At 36.8% G+C, this 14,109-nt stretch overlaps 3 protein-coding genes across 12 annotated transcripts in view; all 3 read right to left on the reverse strand.

The window, feature by feature from the left end:
- Positions 1–6,002, reverse strand: part of LOC106960907 (gastrula zinc finger protein XlCGF57.1-like) — a 15,795-nt gene extending 9,793 nt beyond the window's left edge. Inside the window, exon 1 of one of the 2 annotated variants that reach the window (XM_015054296.1) lies at positions 4,815–6,002. In XM_015054296.1, the coding sequence (XP_014909782.1) occupies positions 4,815–5,993 (1,179 nt within the window). In that variant the 5' untranslated portion in view covers positions 5,994–6,002. Of the gene's footprint in view, positions 1–2,861 lie in introns of those variants that run through there. The other variant, XM_015054295.1, reaches the window with a different exon arrangement.
- The window catches only part of LOC106960898 (gastrula zinc finger protein XlCGF57.1-like), a 26,665-nt gene extending 13,279 nt beyond the window's left edge, over positions 1–13,386 (reverse strand). The window contains exons 1-4 of one of the 9 annotated variants that reach the window (XM_015054276.1): positions 13,197–13,386; positions 13,036–13,101; positions 12,864–12,937; positions 10,244–11,922 (exon numbers count right to left, since the gene is read on the reverse strand). In XM_015054276.1, coding sequence (XP_014909762.1) covers positions 10,382–11,922; position 12,864 — 1,542 coding nt within the window. In that variant the 5' untranslated portion in view covers positions 12,865–12,937; positions 13,036–13,101; positions 13,197–13,386 and the 3' untranslated portion in view covers positions 10,244–10,381. The other 8 variants (XM_015054278.1, XM_015054279.1, XM_015054273.1 and 5 more) reach the window with 8 other exon arrangements.
- On the reverse strand, positions 127–2,665 carry LOC106960902 (gastrula zinc finger protein XlCGF57.1-like). The gene is made up of 2 exons (XM_015054288.1): positions 2,523–2,665; positions 127–1,846 (listed from the first exon to the last, which is right to left on the reverse strand). The coding sequence occupies exons 1-2, from the start codon at positions 2,638–2,640 to the stop codon at positions 528–530; spliced, it is 1,437 nt and encodes a 478-aa protein (XP_014909774.1). The 5' UTR covers positions 2,641–2,665; the 3' UTR covers positions 127–527.
- Positions 13,387–14,109: the final 723 nt, after the last annotated feature.

Genomic DNA, 14,109 nt, shown 5'->3' on the forward strand with positions numbered 1-14,109 from the left:
TGGTTTTGCCTTAGGCATTTTACTCATGATGATATCAGAGTCTATTTGGATTTTCTAGCTCTATCTCTTAATATTTGAGATTCTGAGAACTCTGGCTTTTTATGTGGGAATACGTAATTTCTTTGTAATGATGGAGTGATAGAAATACATACCATTTGTACTTTTAAGTGCAAATCTTTGTTTACATGTTATTCCGAGGTACATAAACAGTGATATATTAAATTAGACTACTGTACAGGAAGGAGAAATATTGTCATTGGCAGTCATAGTAAAAAGTGTTGTTGAAAGTAACCCATTTTACTTTTTTCATCTTTTTGCTGTAAAAAAAAAATCAGTTCTGACTTGTTTTTTAAGTTTAAGATTTTGACCTACAGCTGATCAAAGCAAAGTAGGGATTCACAAGTCCATTTTAGTTTTTTTTTTTTTTTTTATAAATTCAGAGGCAATGGAGCATTGATAAGTTGCAAAATAAAGGTAGTTGGTGAAAACTTGAAAATTATTGGCATGTTGCTCAACTATCAAAATAATCATTGGCTGCAGACCTTGTGAACGACCATATGTCGTTTCAGATTTCCTTGTTGGGAAAACCCTTTACTGCAAACATCACAAACAAACGGCTTCTCTCCTGAATGCACTCGCATGTGATTTTCAAGCTGACACTTTTGATTAAACCTGCTCCTACAGACATCACAACCAAACGGCCTCTCCTCCGTGTGGACTCTGGCATGTCGTTGCAACTGGATTTCCTTCACAAAACGCTTACTGCAATCACTGCAGCTAAATGATGCGGCATGAACTTCCATGTGGTTTTTCAGATGGTGCTGTTGAGAAAACTCTTTGCTGCAAACGCTGCAAATGAACTGCTTCTCTCCAGTGTGAACATGCATGTGTCTCTTCAAATGAATTTGCTGCGAAAATCCTTTACAGCAGAAGCCACAAATAAACGGCTTCTCTCCCGTGTGAACGCGCATGTGTCTCTTCAGAGTCTCTTGTTCCGCAAATCCTTTGCTGCAAACGCTGCATATGAACCGTCTCTGTCCTGTGTGGGCGTTCATGTGAATCCTTAGACTGTTTTGATGATAAAATCCTTTACTGCACACACTACAAACAAAGGGTCTCTCTGCCGTGTGGACCCACATGTGCTTCTTAAGAGTTTCCTTCCTTTTATATCTCGAACCACAAATGTCACAGGAAAAAGCCCTTTCTCCAGAGTGGACCTCCAGGTGACTTTTAAGAACTGCCTTAGCGTGAAACCTTCTCCCGCAGTCGTCGCATGCAAACGGCCTCTCTCCAGTGTGAAGCCTCATGTGCGTTTGAAGGAAATGCTTAGCTTTAAATTCTTTGCCACAAAGTTCACAGTTATGTTCTCTGTTTTCAATGTGAATTTTCATATGGCGTTTAAAATTGGCCTTATGCTTGAATCGTTTGCCACAAACATTGCAACCAAAGGGCTTTTCTCCAGCGTGCGATCCTGTCTGAGCCATAAATTTGGACATTTTATCACTTCTGTGAACCGTCATCTTACAATACTGGTAAGAACACACTGGATCTGTGACGTCGTCTCTTTCTGGTTCACCACAGTTGTCTTCATAAGAGGCCGTTTTTAGCTCTTCAGCTGAGCTGCTGTCATGAGCCTCAGTCTCCACAATGTCTTCAGTTTTGATCTGATGAACCTCTGATAACTGGGGTTTCTTTTCATCTTTACTCTTCATAGTAAGTTTCTCTTCTTCTTGACTGACACTCAGTTCCTCCTCTTCCTCTTTTATGCAGGGGAACTCTGGGTTGGGTTGGTCCGAACTGGGACTCCAGTCATCAGGAACCACTTTAATCACCAACATCTGATGAACTGAGAACATTGAAAGATACATGAAAAATCAATGACAATCTGATATAACTTAAATAAATAAAATCCATGTCAAAAAATGGCTGTGGACACATATTTTCTAAATGCCACCTCTGGCTAAGTGAGGTCTAGACTAGAGTCCAACCAATTTGGTCGCAAATGCGAACTGATTTCTCAGTAGTGCACCTAAACAATATCTGAGGTTGCACCAATGCAACTAGTCAAGTGAGACTTTTCTCTGCTGCTTCTCCCTACTGCTCTGACCTCCAGTCAAGAATTGTCTTTTGACTTTTTCCTGCTTGCCTGTTATTCATTTTTCTTTGGTGCATCATCATCAGTCAGCATATGCGTGAGATGGTATTATATCTGGTCAAAAGTATTTTCAAAAGTATTTAACGTTTTATCACTTCTGTGAGGAGTTTTTGCTTGTCTTCAGCATATATATTACACTCGAGACTACTGTTATAAACTGATTAAAAATATACATTTCTTGTATTACATGTAAAAGCTTGTGACTGACTGCTAACCTATCCAGTGCGTTGCAACTACTGCAGGGGCATTTATGTACAGACATAGAGTTCATTTATAAACAAATATGCTTTTCCACAATTGAACATTCGTTTTAAAGCAGCCAGATGTAACTTGCTCCAATCGAGACAAACAAAAGTGTGTGACTTACTGAACTCTTTGTTGTCTTGTGTCTCCTCCTCCTCTTCTGATGTGGATGCTGCAGATATGAAGGGCTCCGAGCCGAACCTTCCAGGCTCATCTGTTTCAACCTTCATTATCTCAGACATCCTCGCTCCACCTGGGATTCTCCTTTTTCACAATCCTTGTCTTCAACCTTCCCACGTTCTACTAAATCAAGGTATCAGCCATATCATCTAGATCTTCTGTTTTTCTGTTGTCTGAAATAGGAATCGGACACAAATCAAGATCTGATCAGATAAGGTGTATTGATAAAACATGCAACCAGTAGCAGATTTCAATCGATGCTGCAGAGCAGAGAGTCTGATACCTTGGTCAGTAGCTCTGGCTCCACTGTGGGTGTCACAAGTCTCTCGGTCCTCAGCTGAAAAGGACAGAGGAGGTGTCCACGGACGAAGTGGTCATCCTCAGAGGGTGGAGCATAGACTCGTCTTGTAGCATTAAACTACAAACATTTAAAAAGCTTCAACATCGTAAATGGCATCATCCGTCTCTGTTGTTAGCTTCCACTTTGCTATTGAAGGCTAATGGCATTCTGTACATAAAGTCGGCTATAAATATCACATCGGTTTAGAACAATTATATGGGAGCGATGTAATCACTGCGACTGATAAATAGTAGATCAGAGACATCAACAATTGTGATTTTACATAACCACTTAAGAGGTTTTCCGTTTCGGGACTTAGCCAGTCAAGCTACATTGATACATCCGGTGACATCCTCCTCACTGACCAATGAATGGCAAGTAAAGTGCCATTTCGAAAAACTACTTCCTTTTATTGGTTTTTCCGAATAAAACGTACGCAGAAAATAAAGATATTTTTGAAAAAGGTAAGTGTTGCGCTATTACACTTTTTAAATCACTATATACATTCTAATGTATATAGTGATACATTCTAATGTATATAGTGATTTAAATAGGGTGCCGTTTGTAAAGTTATACTGCAAAAAATCAGTAGCAATATTTTGTTTTATAAGCTATTTAACAATTATTAAACAATTAGCTGCAAGTAATGACTGTTTTCTTAATAAACTATTGGACACCGCTTGTTTATAACAAGCCATCAGTATTATCTCGCAACTATGAAATTAAGTAGCTGAGTATTAGTTGTGTTTGGCTCGTGATAGTAGAAAGACTCCTGGGTCAGACTGTGGCATTTATCTCTACAGCCCTCAGTTTCCCTGATGCCTCTTTCAGCTAATGGAATCTCCTAGAAGCTCTCATAAATTCCTGACAGGTGCTGACCATAAACTGTATAAAATATAGATGACTGAACAGGATCCTGAAGTCGGGTCCCCATAAGTTTATGAAGGTCAAATAGAAGAGAGGCACAATACATTTTCAGATCTTGCACGTTTTATTTTGTAAGAACATGAAATGTTGTTATATTGTTCAAATGTGGAAAATAATACATTACCAATAAATAATTACTAAGTCATAAGTTGAAACAATACAAGGTTAAAGCACAACCTTGTCAGAATGTTCATGTAATGTAAATAAAACATTTATTTTTGCTTCATACAGAAATTCACTTTAAGAGTTTAGTTTTGTTTTATTTCCTNTATTTTTTACTTAGAGACGTTCAATAAATTTCAATTATTGAAAAGTTAATTTATGTTAGTAACTCAATATTACAAGTGAAACCCATAACTACAGACTGTTGTCAAGCCTTCGTTTTTGTTAACTATGATGATTTTCCACTTACAGCTAATGAAAACCTGACATTTAGGATTAGAATAATACATCAGACTAATTAAAACACATTTTTCATACAGAAAGTAGGCTTAATAAAATCTGTGTTTAATACAAAATGTACTTAAATCTCACAAACAAGCCTCATTGGAAGCCATATTCCAACTTATTGAAAATGGCTTTTCTTACTCACTGAAATATATTTGTAAGACCAAATACAAAGAAAATCCTTTAATCAAATGGGGACAAGTTGCAGTTTAATCATACAATATAAATAAAACTTAACTGTCAACATGGAGATCCTAAAATATTGTATTTGTAGGAATACAATATAAAAATGTATACAATAAAGTAGAGGCATTAGGAGAAAAATTAGAGGCTACAAATAGTAGCTAGTACTATCCATTTGCACTTTCTGCAAATGGATATTATTATCCATATTATTATATATTTAATATCTATATTAAACATTGGCAGACTAGTCAAATGTTAAAATACTTAATTACAGCCCTCATGAACACCCATGTGTTTCTTCAGATTTCCTTGCTGTGAAAACGCTTTGCTGCAAACCTCACACACAAACGGTTTCTCTCCTGAATGGACTCTCATGTGGTTTTCAAGTTGACACTTTTGGTTGAATCTGCTCTTACAGACATCACAACCAAAAGGTCTCTCATCTGAGTGGAGTCTCACATGTCGCTGTAACTGGATTTCCCTAACAAAACGTTTCCCACAATCGCTACACCTAAATGGTGCGGTGTGAACCTCCATGTGGTTCTTAAGATGTTGTTTTAGTGAAAATCCTTTACTACAAACATTACAAATAAACTCTTTCTCTCCTGTATGAACACGCATGTGTCTCTTTAAAGTTTCTGGCTGTGAAAATCCTTTACTGCAAAAACTACAAATAAATAGCTTCTCTCCAGTGTGAACAAGCATGTGGCTCTTTAAGTGAATTTGTTGTGAAAATCCTTTACTGCAGACTGTACAAATAAACGGCTTCTCTCCTGTATGAACACGCATGTGTCTCTTTAGATCTCCATGTCTATGAAATCCTTTACTGCAAACATCACAAATAAATGGTTTCTCACCAGTGTGAACGCACATGTGACTCTTTAGATTCTCCTGCACTGCAAATCCTTTACTACAAATACTACAAATAAACGGTTTCTCGCCTGTGTGAAGATACATGTGACTTTTCAGACTCTTTTGTCGTGAAAATCCTCTTGTGCAAACATTACAGACAAAGGGTTTCTCTGTGGTGTGGATCCAAATGTGTTTCTTAAGTGTTTCTTTTCTTTTAAATTTTGTTCCACAAACATCACAAGAAAAAGGCTTGTCTCTAGAATGGACCTTCATGTGAGTTTTAAGGTTTGTCTTTGCTCGAAATCGTTTACCACAGTCATCACAAGCAAATGGTCTTTCTCCAGTGTGGAGTCTCATGTGAGTGTGAAGAAGACTCTTCACTAGAAATCCTTTACCACATAGATCACAGCTATGTTCTCTGTTTCCAGTGTGAGTCATGACGTGTAATCTAACATGATTCTTACTTTTAAATCTTTTGCCACATATACTGCAACCAAATGGTTTCTCTCCGCCATGGATTTCAATGTGAGCCATAGATTTGGAACACAGTTTGAGTCGTTTACCTCTTTTGTGAACTGTTATTTTGTTTTCTCCAGAGGAACATTCTGGATTCTTGTCTGATTCTGGTCTTACACAGTCCTCATCTTCAGATTGTATTTCCATTTGTTTGGCTTCTGCCTCTCTAAAATATTCAGTTTCAATGTGATGAAGCTCTGATAACAGAGGCTTTTCTTCATTTTCAGTCTTCACAGTAAGCTGCTCTTCCTCCTTACTGATCCACAGTTCTTCTTCTTCATTCTTTATGCAGAGGGATTGTGGATTTTGTTGGTCCAAATTGGAGCTCCAATCACCGGGAACCTCTCCTTTAATCGTCATTGTCTGATAGACAGGTAAAGCTGACAGACATACAAACATTAATGGTTGATGAAAATGTCAAAAATCTATTAACTTTATTTTTCAAAATAATAAAAAAAAAGCTTTTGCTTACTTAAATTCTGAGAATGTTTATTTTTTCTAATTTATTCAATTAAAACTGTAGACTTAAACTGACTGATATATCAGCAAGCTAAACATAAATGCAACTGTTTTATGAGAGAATATTTATCATCAGAACAACCCCTATCCCTAACAGACACAGGGTTTCCCAAAGTATATTGTAAGCCTGGCAGGCCACCAGGCTTTACTTGTACTCCCACTGTGCTAACCATTGTTTGTTTATTTACTCTAGGTTTTTCTGTAAACCATTAATAGTGATAGCAAAGATGGGTTTAAGAGTCTCTTTGGTGGAAGCACAATGGCTACATAGTATGGTCAGTATGTGAACACACAGGGAGACTGGAGTTAGGTGTCTTTTTTATTCACCAGAACCACTGTCTGTATTTACTAGTATAGATGCTACAACTTCAGCAAATAAAATGACAAGACATATATAAAAAATAAAGAATTTTAGATAATTAGCATGAAACAACTCAAGTGCAAAAAATTAATATTTAATTTAATTGTATTTTTTGTTTTATGTTAGCCCCTTTTTTTTGAAGACTTAATGGTTGGTGTTTAAGTAGTCCAATAAAACATAATTACCTAGTCATATTTTCAAAATTTCTGTCAAATTTAAACATTTTCTATCACAAAATCACGGTAGGTCACTGGATGAATGCTCTAGCGCTCCTACCACCGGGCTTAGGGAGTTTTCTGGGGGAAAGCATCTTCCTGCTAGCTCAAGTTACAACAATAACATCAGTTGCAACAAATATGCAGATCATGCACAGCTCTGAATTACAATGTTACCAGATGATCACACACCCATCCAAGAACTGAACAAATGCTTAGAATAAATCAGTGAATTGATGTGTCATACCTTTCTTCTGCTGAAAAGAAACAAACAGACCCTTTGAACTTCCAGACAGGTAATTTACTCCAATACAGACAAACCAATGTGTCACTTACTGAGATCTTTGCTGTCTTGTATTTCCTCCGGTTCTGATGTAGATGCTGCAGGTACGGGGGGCTCCAAGCTGAACCCTCCAGGTTCATCTGCTTCAACCTTCATCATCTCAGTCATCCTCGCTCCACCTTGGATTCTCCTTTTCACAATCCTCGTCTACACGTTTTACTCATTCAAGGTTTCAGTCTTATAATCGGAATCTTCTGTTTTCTGCTGTCTGGAACTGGAATCAGACACAAATCAGCATACGACAATATAAAGTGTATTAACATAAAATGTAAAGTGTAGCAGAGATACTACAGTGCAGAGAGCCTGATACCTTGGTCAGTATCAGTAGTTCTGCGTTCACTCTGTAACTTTCCTCAGTCTCTCGGTCCTCAGCTGGGCCACCATAACCCTTGTTGGAAACACTGATTAAGACTCTACTGTTAGCTGCTTTAGCTCCACGGTGGCTCACGTTCCATTCAGTTTGCTAATAAACGCTAATTACATTGCTGAATTCGGACCGTAAATAGTGTTAACCAAAACCCAGAAGACATGTGCAGTTGATATATCCTCACAAAGGCTGTAACCTTGTCTCAAAAATAATCAACAGACGTGTTTTTTTTTGTTTGTTTGTTTGTTTGTTTGTTTTTTCCCCACAAAATGTAAATATATTTTTCTGTCGGGACCTAGCCATTCGAGCTAACAATGTTACAACTGGATTCTTCCTCCTCGTTGACCAATGAAAGACAAGTTTCGGAAAGGGCACTTCCCTTTTCAAAGGCGAACCTTTTCAGAATAAAATAACGTGAGTGCTTTTTTTCTATAATTTATTTATTTTAAGACTTTCCCACTGTTTAAATGGAAGTAAACATACATACAAGATATCGTGGATTTATGCCAGCAACTTAATCAAAAAAAAAAAAAAAAAAAAACCCAGTAAACAGTATCAAGATGTTTATGTTTTTTTTTTTCTATTCATGCATTTTAAATGAAAACAGCAGGGTGTAAAAATGGCCCTCTATCCATTTCATTAAAGCGTCATTCAGCTCACTTAACCTGTCCTGTCAGTGCCCCCAAATACCAAAATTGCACATTGTGAATTCGGGGCTTTAAAGTATTAGCATAGCTGTAGAGTGAAGAAATAACTAATTGTTCATGGATTAATAAACTTAGGAGTTATTGTTTATTAAAAGAGGATGAACAGGAATATGTTAGAAATTAGACATGTGACTCAATTCCCTTTAACAGCATCTTTTTAAAAAAATTGATGGAACAACATTAGCACAACTGGATATCTTCAAACAATTATGTAATCAAATTAAATCATATCATGATGTTGACTTGTATCCAAAAAAATCCCAGTTAACATAAAAAAACAAAAACAGATAATTTATTAGAACTCTAGTTGGTTATAAATGAGAAGATTTTGTGATCAACATATTAATTTTCACGAGTAGATGTCACTGTACAATTTTAATATATTGTCCTTTCTAAATCACAATTTAAAAAGTTTGTGATTATTATTTCTTTTTTTTGTTACTTTGTATCTGATGGGCTTTTTTCAGGCGCTTTAATTTAATCTTTATTTTGCTTAAGGGGTTTTCCAATGCGTCGACAATACAGGTAAATAAATCAGAATGTGGCTAAAATCTGAAACAATAGATGAGTCAAAGTGAGACACTTTTTACTAAATCCTTTTATGGTAAGCAGCCTTAGTAGCTTGACAGAAAACTAAATGGTACATCACCATTAACAAGATGATATCTCTAATTCACCCAAATTGCCTTATCACAGAACTTTAAACCATTTTAAGTTTGGTCGGTATCACTGTACAGATTGAAGCAAACTTTGAATCCACTTTGAAAAAAGTTAGACATGAAAAGGCTCGAATCGAACTCGATACATAAGCTTTGAAAAGCCTCAAAGTATTTCTGACAGTGCTTACTTAATTTTAACAATGACACTCATGTTTCTCTATATCTAATGTACTGAAACAGATAGACATTGCATTACCATACAGAACAAAAATATTTTGGTATTCATATAAATTCATTTCAGATTTAAAGATTATAAAGCTAATTCTGAGCACAGGTGTGTCATATTTACAGCTCTGATTTTCTAGACTCTTGATGCAGAATAAATGATAAGGACTCGTTTCCTATCTGGTTAACTGTAGTAAAATAGTAAAATGTTCTTAAAGGAGCAAAACCTCCACCTACTCTGAAACACTCTGCTATGCACGTTTCAAATGTTTCTGCTCCAACACATTTGATTTAAAGGAATAAATTACTTCAACAGCACCTTGTTATGCACTGAAAAAGACTTAGCTTTGAAGCCGACATTTTGAAGACTGACTAAATTTATTACCTGTAGGTTTGTGTGTCATGATAACCATGACACATTATTATGAAGCGGGATAAAATCTTATCAGTTTGTAGAGATGAATCTATGGTGCTACACTTGGATTAACACAGCTGCACCAATTCACCAATCATCCCACATACAAATCACACTGAAACAACACACTGATAATATATGCAGTTGTGAAAATATTAAGCTCGTGAAGGCTATTAAGTGTTACTTTAGTTAATAATAGATGTACGTATTTAAGGTCTATTTTTTTTCTACCCCTGGAACAGAATATAATTTAATTATAGGTAAACAACAAAACCTAACCTTGCTTTACTCATTAAAACAAGATGAACAAAAAAGTGTTTGTCTAGCAGAGGAAAGGTTTAGACCTCTAACCCCTAAATAAATAGTACTAGCCCCTGTAGTTGAAATAACATCAGTGAGGTGCTTTTTAGCCATCCAAGGGCAATTTCACACAACAGGTAAATGCAACCCAAATCAGATTTTTTTTTTGCCCACATGCAACCTATGTAGAATGTACAATAAAAAAAATGGCTAAGTTATATTTGTCATAAGCCTTCTTATACAAAGTCAAGCTGTCTTTATGAATATGAACACCTGTTGAAACCCCTTTACTTTGCTGATCGGTTATTTATAGTCTTTCCTGCATAATTAAAGTTTTTAGTTAGCATTTCCTGCAATTTTAACCAACAATCTAAGGAAATATTTTCACACCGTTAGATTCTAACCACAATGACAAAAACTAAACTTATTCCGCTGTGTGAACGGCAACATGTTTGTTTAGATGCTCTTGTCGCGAAAATCCTCTACAACAAAAGCTACAAACATAAGGCCTTTCTCCTGTGTGGACCCTCATGTGTGTTTTGAGATTGTGCTGAAATCGAAATTTCTCTTCACAAATGTTACAGAAAAATGGTTTCTCTCCCGAGTGTATCCGTGTGTGCACTGTCAGATGGGTCTTTCTACTAAATGTTTTACTACAAACATCACAGGCAAATGGCCTCTCACCCGTGTGGACCCTCATGTGCTGTTTAAGGTTTGCCTTAACATGAAACTGTCTTCCACAATCCTCACAGGAGAATGGTTTCTCCCCAGTGTGACTCCTCATGTGCGCCTTGAGCGCAGGCTTTAAAATAAACGTTTTGCCACAAATATCACAGCTGTGCCCGCTCTCGCCACTGTGAAACAGTTTGTGTTTTCGAGCGTAGGACATATATTTGAAACTTTTCCCACAAATATCACACGGAAACGGTTTTTCTGTAGTGTGAACGACCATGTGTGTCTTTAGAGTTTCTTCTTGTGAAAATGCTTTACTACAAACACCACAAACAAATGGCTTCAGTCCAGAGTGGAGGCTCACGTGCTTTTTAAGAATATATGGACATTTGAATCGTTTTTCACACAGTGTACAATGAAATGGTTTCTCCGCTGAGTGCACCTTCATGTGCATTTTCAGAATCCTCCTTAAATGAAAGGTTTTGCCGCAAACATCACAGCCAAATGGCTTCTCTCCCAAGTGGAGCCTCTTGTGTGCTTGCAGAGCACTGTTTACTATAAACCCTTTGCCGCAAAAATCACAACCATACGGCTTCTCACCTCTGTGAATTTTAAGGTGAACAGTAAGCTGTAAATGCCGTTTGAAGTTTTTACCGCATTCTTCACAGGTAAATGTTTTTTCTTGTTTATGAACCATCATGTGTTTCTCCAGATTTCCCTTTTTGGTAAAATGTGTTCCACAAACATCGCAACAAAACCATTTGCAACTGCCATGGACTGGTGGGGAATCCACATTTTCTTTGACTCCAGGACATTTCTGGTTAACCAGACAGAGGGAAGAGTTTTTTCCTTCCTGAAGAGACAACTTGGAGACAAACTGTTTACCAGACTCTGACTGAGGATCAGGTTCTGATCCTATGTCGGGATCAGAACCTGACAAAGGACCTTGCCAATCATCATCATCAGTGACTTCAGTCACAGAAGAATCCGAAGTAATTTCATCAGTTTTTAACTCAAGGCAGCATTTCAAATATGGTTCTGGTCCTCCACCCTCCTCCCCATCAAGTTCTGTTTTCATCAGATCAGCTGAGCTGCTGGCTGAAGCTTCAGTCTCTTTATTGTCTTCAGTTTTAATGTGATGAAGCTCTGACAACTGAGGTTTCTCATCATCTTCCCCATTCACAGTAGGCTGCCCTCTTGTGTGAGTGATCCACAGTTCCTCTTGTTCCTCCTTTATCTGGAGAAGTTCTAGGGTCTGCTGGTCCGAACTGAAGTTCTGGTGGACAGGGAACACTGACAAACACATGAACATTTAGAATTACTTCTGGTTCATTTACAAGTAAAATATCACAAAGGTTTTGCAATTTTAACAGAAGGAAGTAAGAGAAATACTTCTTCAAAGATATGTCAAACTGTAAACCCATCCCCTTGTATTATGCTATTTTCCTTCATCCAAAACATGAAAACAAGACTTTTCTTTTCAAGCGACATTGCCCAGGAAGGCAACAGCCAGATTTGATGTTAAAACAAAAAGGTAAGCATGCTGCAGAAAGTCTGCATAACCACTAGATGGCAGCATAAGACCAGCTAATATATAAGGCTGGAGAAACAGCTCAGCCCTGTTGTAAGGCTGGCAGGTGAACTGAAACCTAGCCCAGATTTATTTAGTTTTTATAAGATTTCATTACATTGGATTGATAATTGAACATTTACTGATAGCTGGATTAAAATCTCATCTATTAAAAAAACAACAAAGATGTGCAACTGGTAGAAGCCCTCCCCCCCCCACTAAAGTCAATTACATGTTGAGGCTTACTTCATCACTAAATGCTAGTTAAATTTATAATTCTTAAGATGTTAACATTTCAACCTCTACAAGTTTCTTTGTCAGTAAAGCGTATCTTAACAAGAAACCTACTAAAATGTTCTTCAGGACACAGCTGGAGGTCCTTCCAGAAATGTGAAGCTGTTTTTGTAAAAAGCCAGTGTTATTTAAATACACTGACCAATGTACTGTTATTTGCATTGAAATAACAGTACATTTAACATTTTCACATGGAAGCACAATACATGAACATTAAGTTTATGAAAACCTTTCTACACCAAACCAATATTTACACCATTGTACTGCATTCAGGGGCATTATTCATTGCGCCTTTAGGTAAATCTACCTCTGTAACGTGGAAATCATTTTTAAATTATTTACAGTACTGTTATAGTCAGCATTTGCTCACTCTGGATTTTACTTTTCAAAATTCTTGTTTGCAGCTTCACATCTTCAACTGGGTCAAGGTTCCAGCCACATGACCTGAAACTGGAATCACACACAAATCAGAATCTGATCAAAAAAAGTGTATTGATAAGAAATGTAGAGCTGAAGCGATGTTGCAGAGCAGAGTCTGATACCTTGATCAGTAGTTCTGGGTCCACTCTGTAATTAGTCTCGTTGCACTAAATAACGGACATTAAAACCTTCGATGTAAAAACACAGATTAGGTCTCCGCTGTTAGCCACGTTAGCTCCCCGCTGGAAAAAGTCGCGTCGCTTTGCTATTGAAGGCTAATTACATTCTGTAAAGAAAATGCCGGGTGAATGATGGCAGTGGTTTAAAGCAGAACTGAAATCCTCACGAACACGGCCGAGTCAAGAGTGTACAATCTCAGTTACGCACTAATTTTATGTAGACCTGAAGGCGCTTTTCCTCAGTTAGGAAACAGCCTACAAATATAGCGTTGTCACATCCGGTTACTTTCCCCATGCTGACCAATGAATGACAAGTAAAGTTCCGATTCAAAAAGCTACTTCCTCTTACAATTATCAGGTTTTCAGAATTAAACAAATCTTTATAATAAAATTAGTTATTAAACTGCCATGCATTTGTAATTGTTCTAAACAAACATAACTATTTAATTAGTTGTCATTTATATTGCACCAGTTTATAAGAAAGGGTAAGTCACCTTACAGTAAAAATAGATCCAGGTTATAAACACTAAGCTTTATCTTTAGTTCATGAATGTTTTATGATTAATTTTTTGGTCTTATATCTTTAATTTGTCTTATTTTTTACAGCTCTTTGGTTATATGTATTTAAAAAAAACAAAAAACAATACAATTTAGTCTAAACGCAGCTTTCATATATATATTTATTAAATATGTTTTAAACACATTTTTACTGCTTGATTTGTACTGTTGTACAGCATATAATTTTAGTACAGATCACACAAACACACTTGTACTTCTATGCAAACTGAGGGCTTTGTATTTATTCTAGCAACTGCATTTATGTCTTACACAGTCTCCCCCCAAAGTCTTGTCTCTTCCTAGCACCAAACCAGGAAAAGGTCCTCACTTTCCACAAATGAGCACCCTTTGTTGTATTGTGAAATTGGTCCTCTATCTCAGTGTTTCCCAACCCTGGTCCTCAAGGCACACTGTCCTACGAGTTTTAGAGGTTTCCCTGCTTTAACGTGCCTAATTCAA

This window comes from Poecilia latipinna, unplaced genomic scaffold (genome assembly GCF_001443285.1).
Source record: "Poecilia latipinna isolate Pla-1442-1.1 unplaced genomic scaffold, P_latipinna-1.0 Scaffold1242, whole genome shotgun sequence".
NCBI lineage: Eukaryota > Metazoa > Chordata > Actinopteri > Cyprinodontiformes > Poeciliidae > Poecilia > Poecilia latipinna.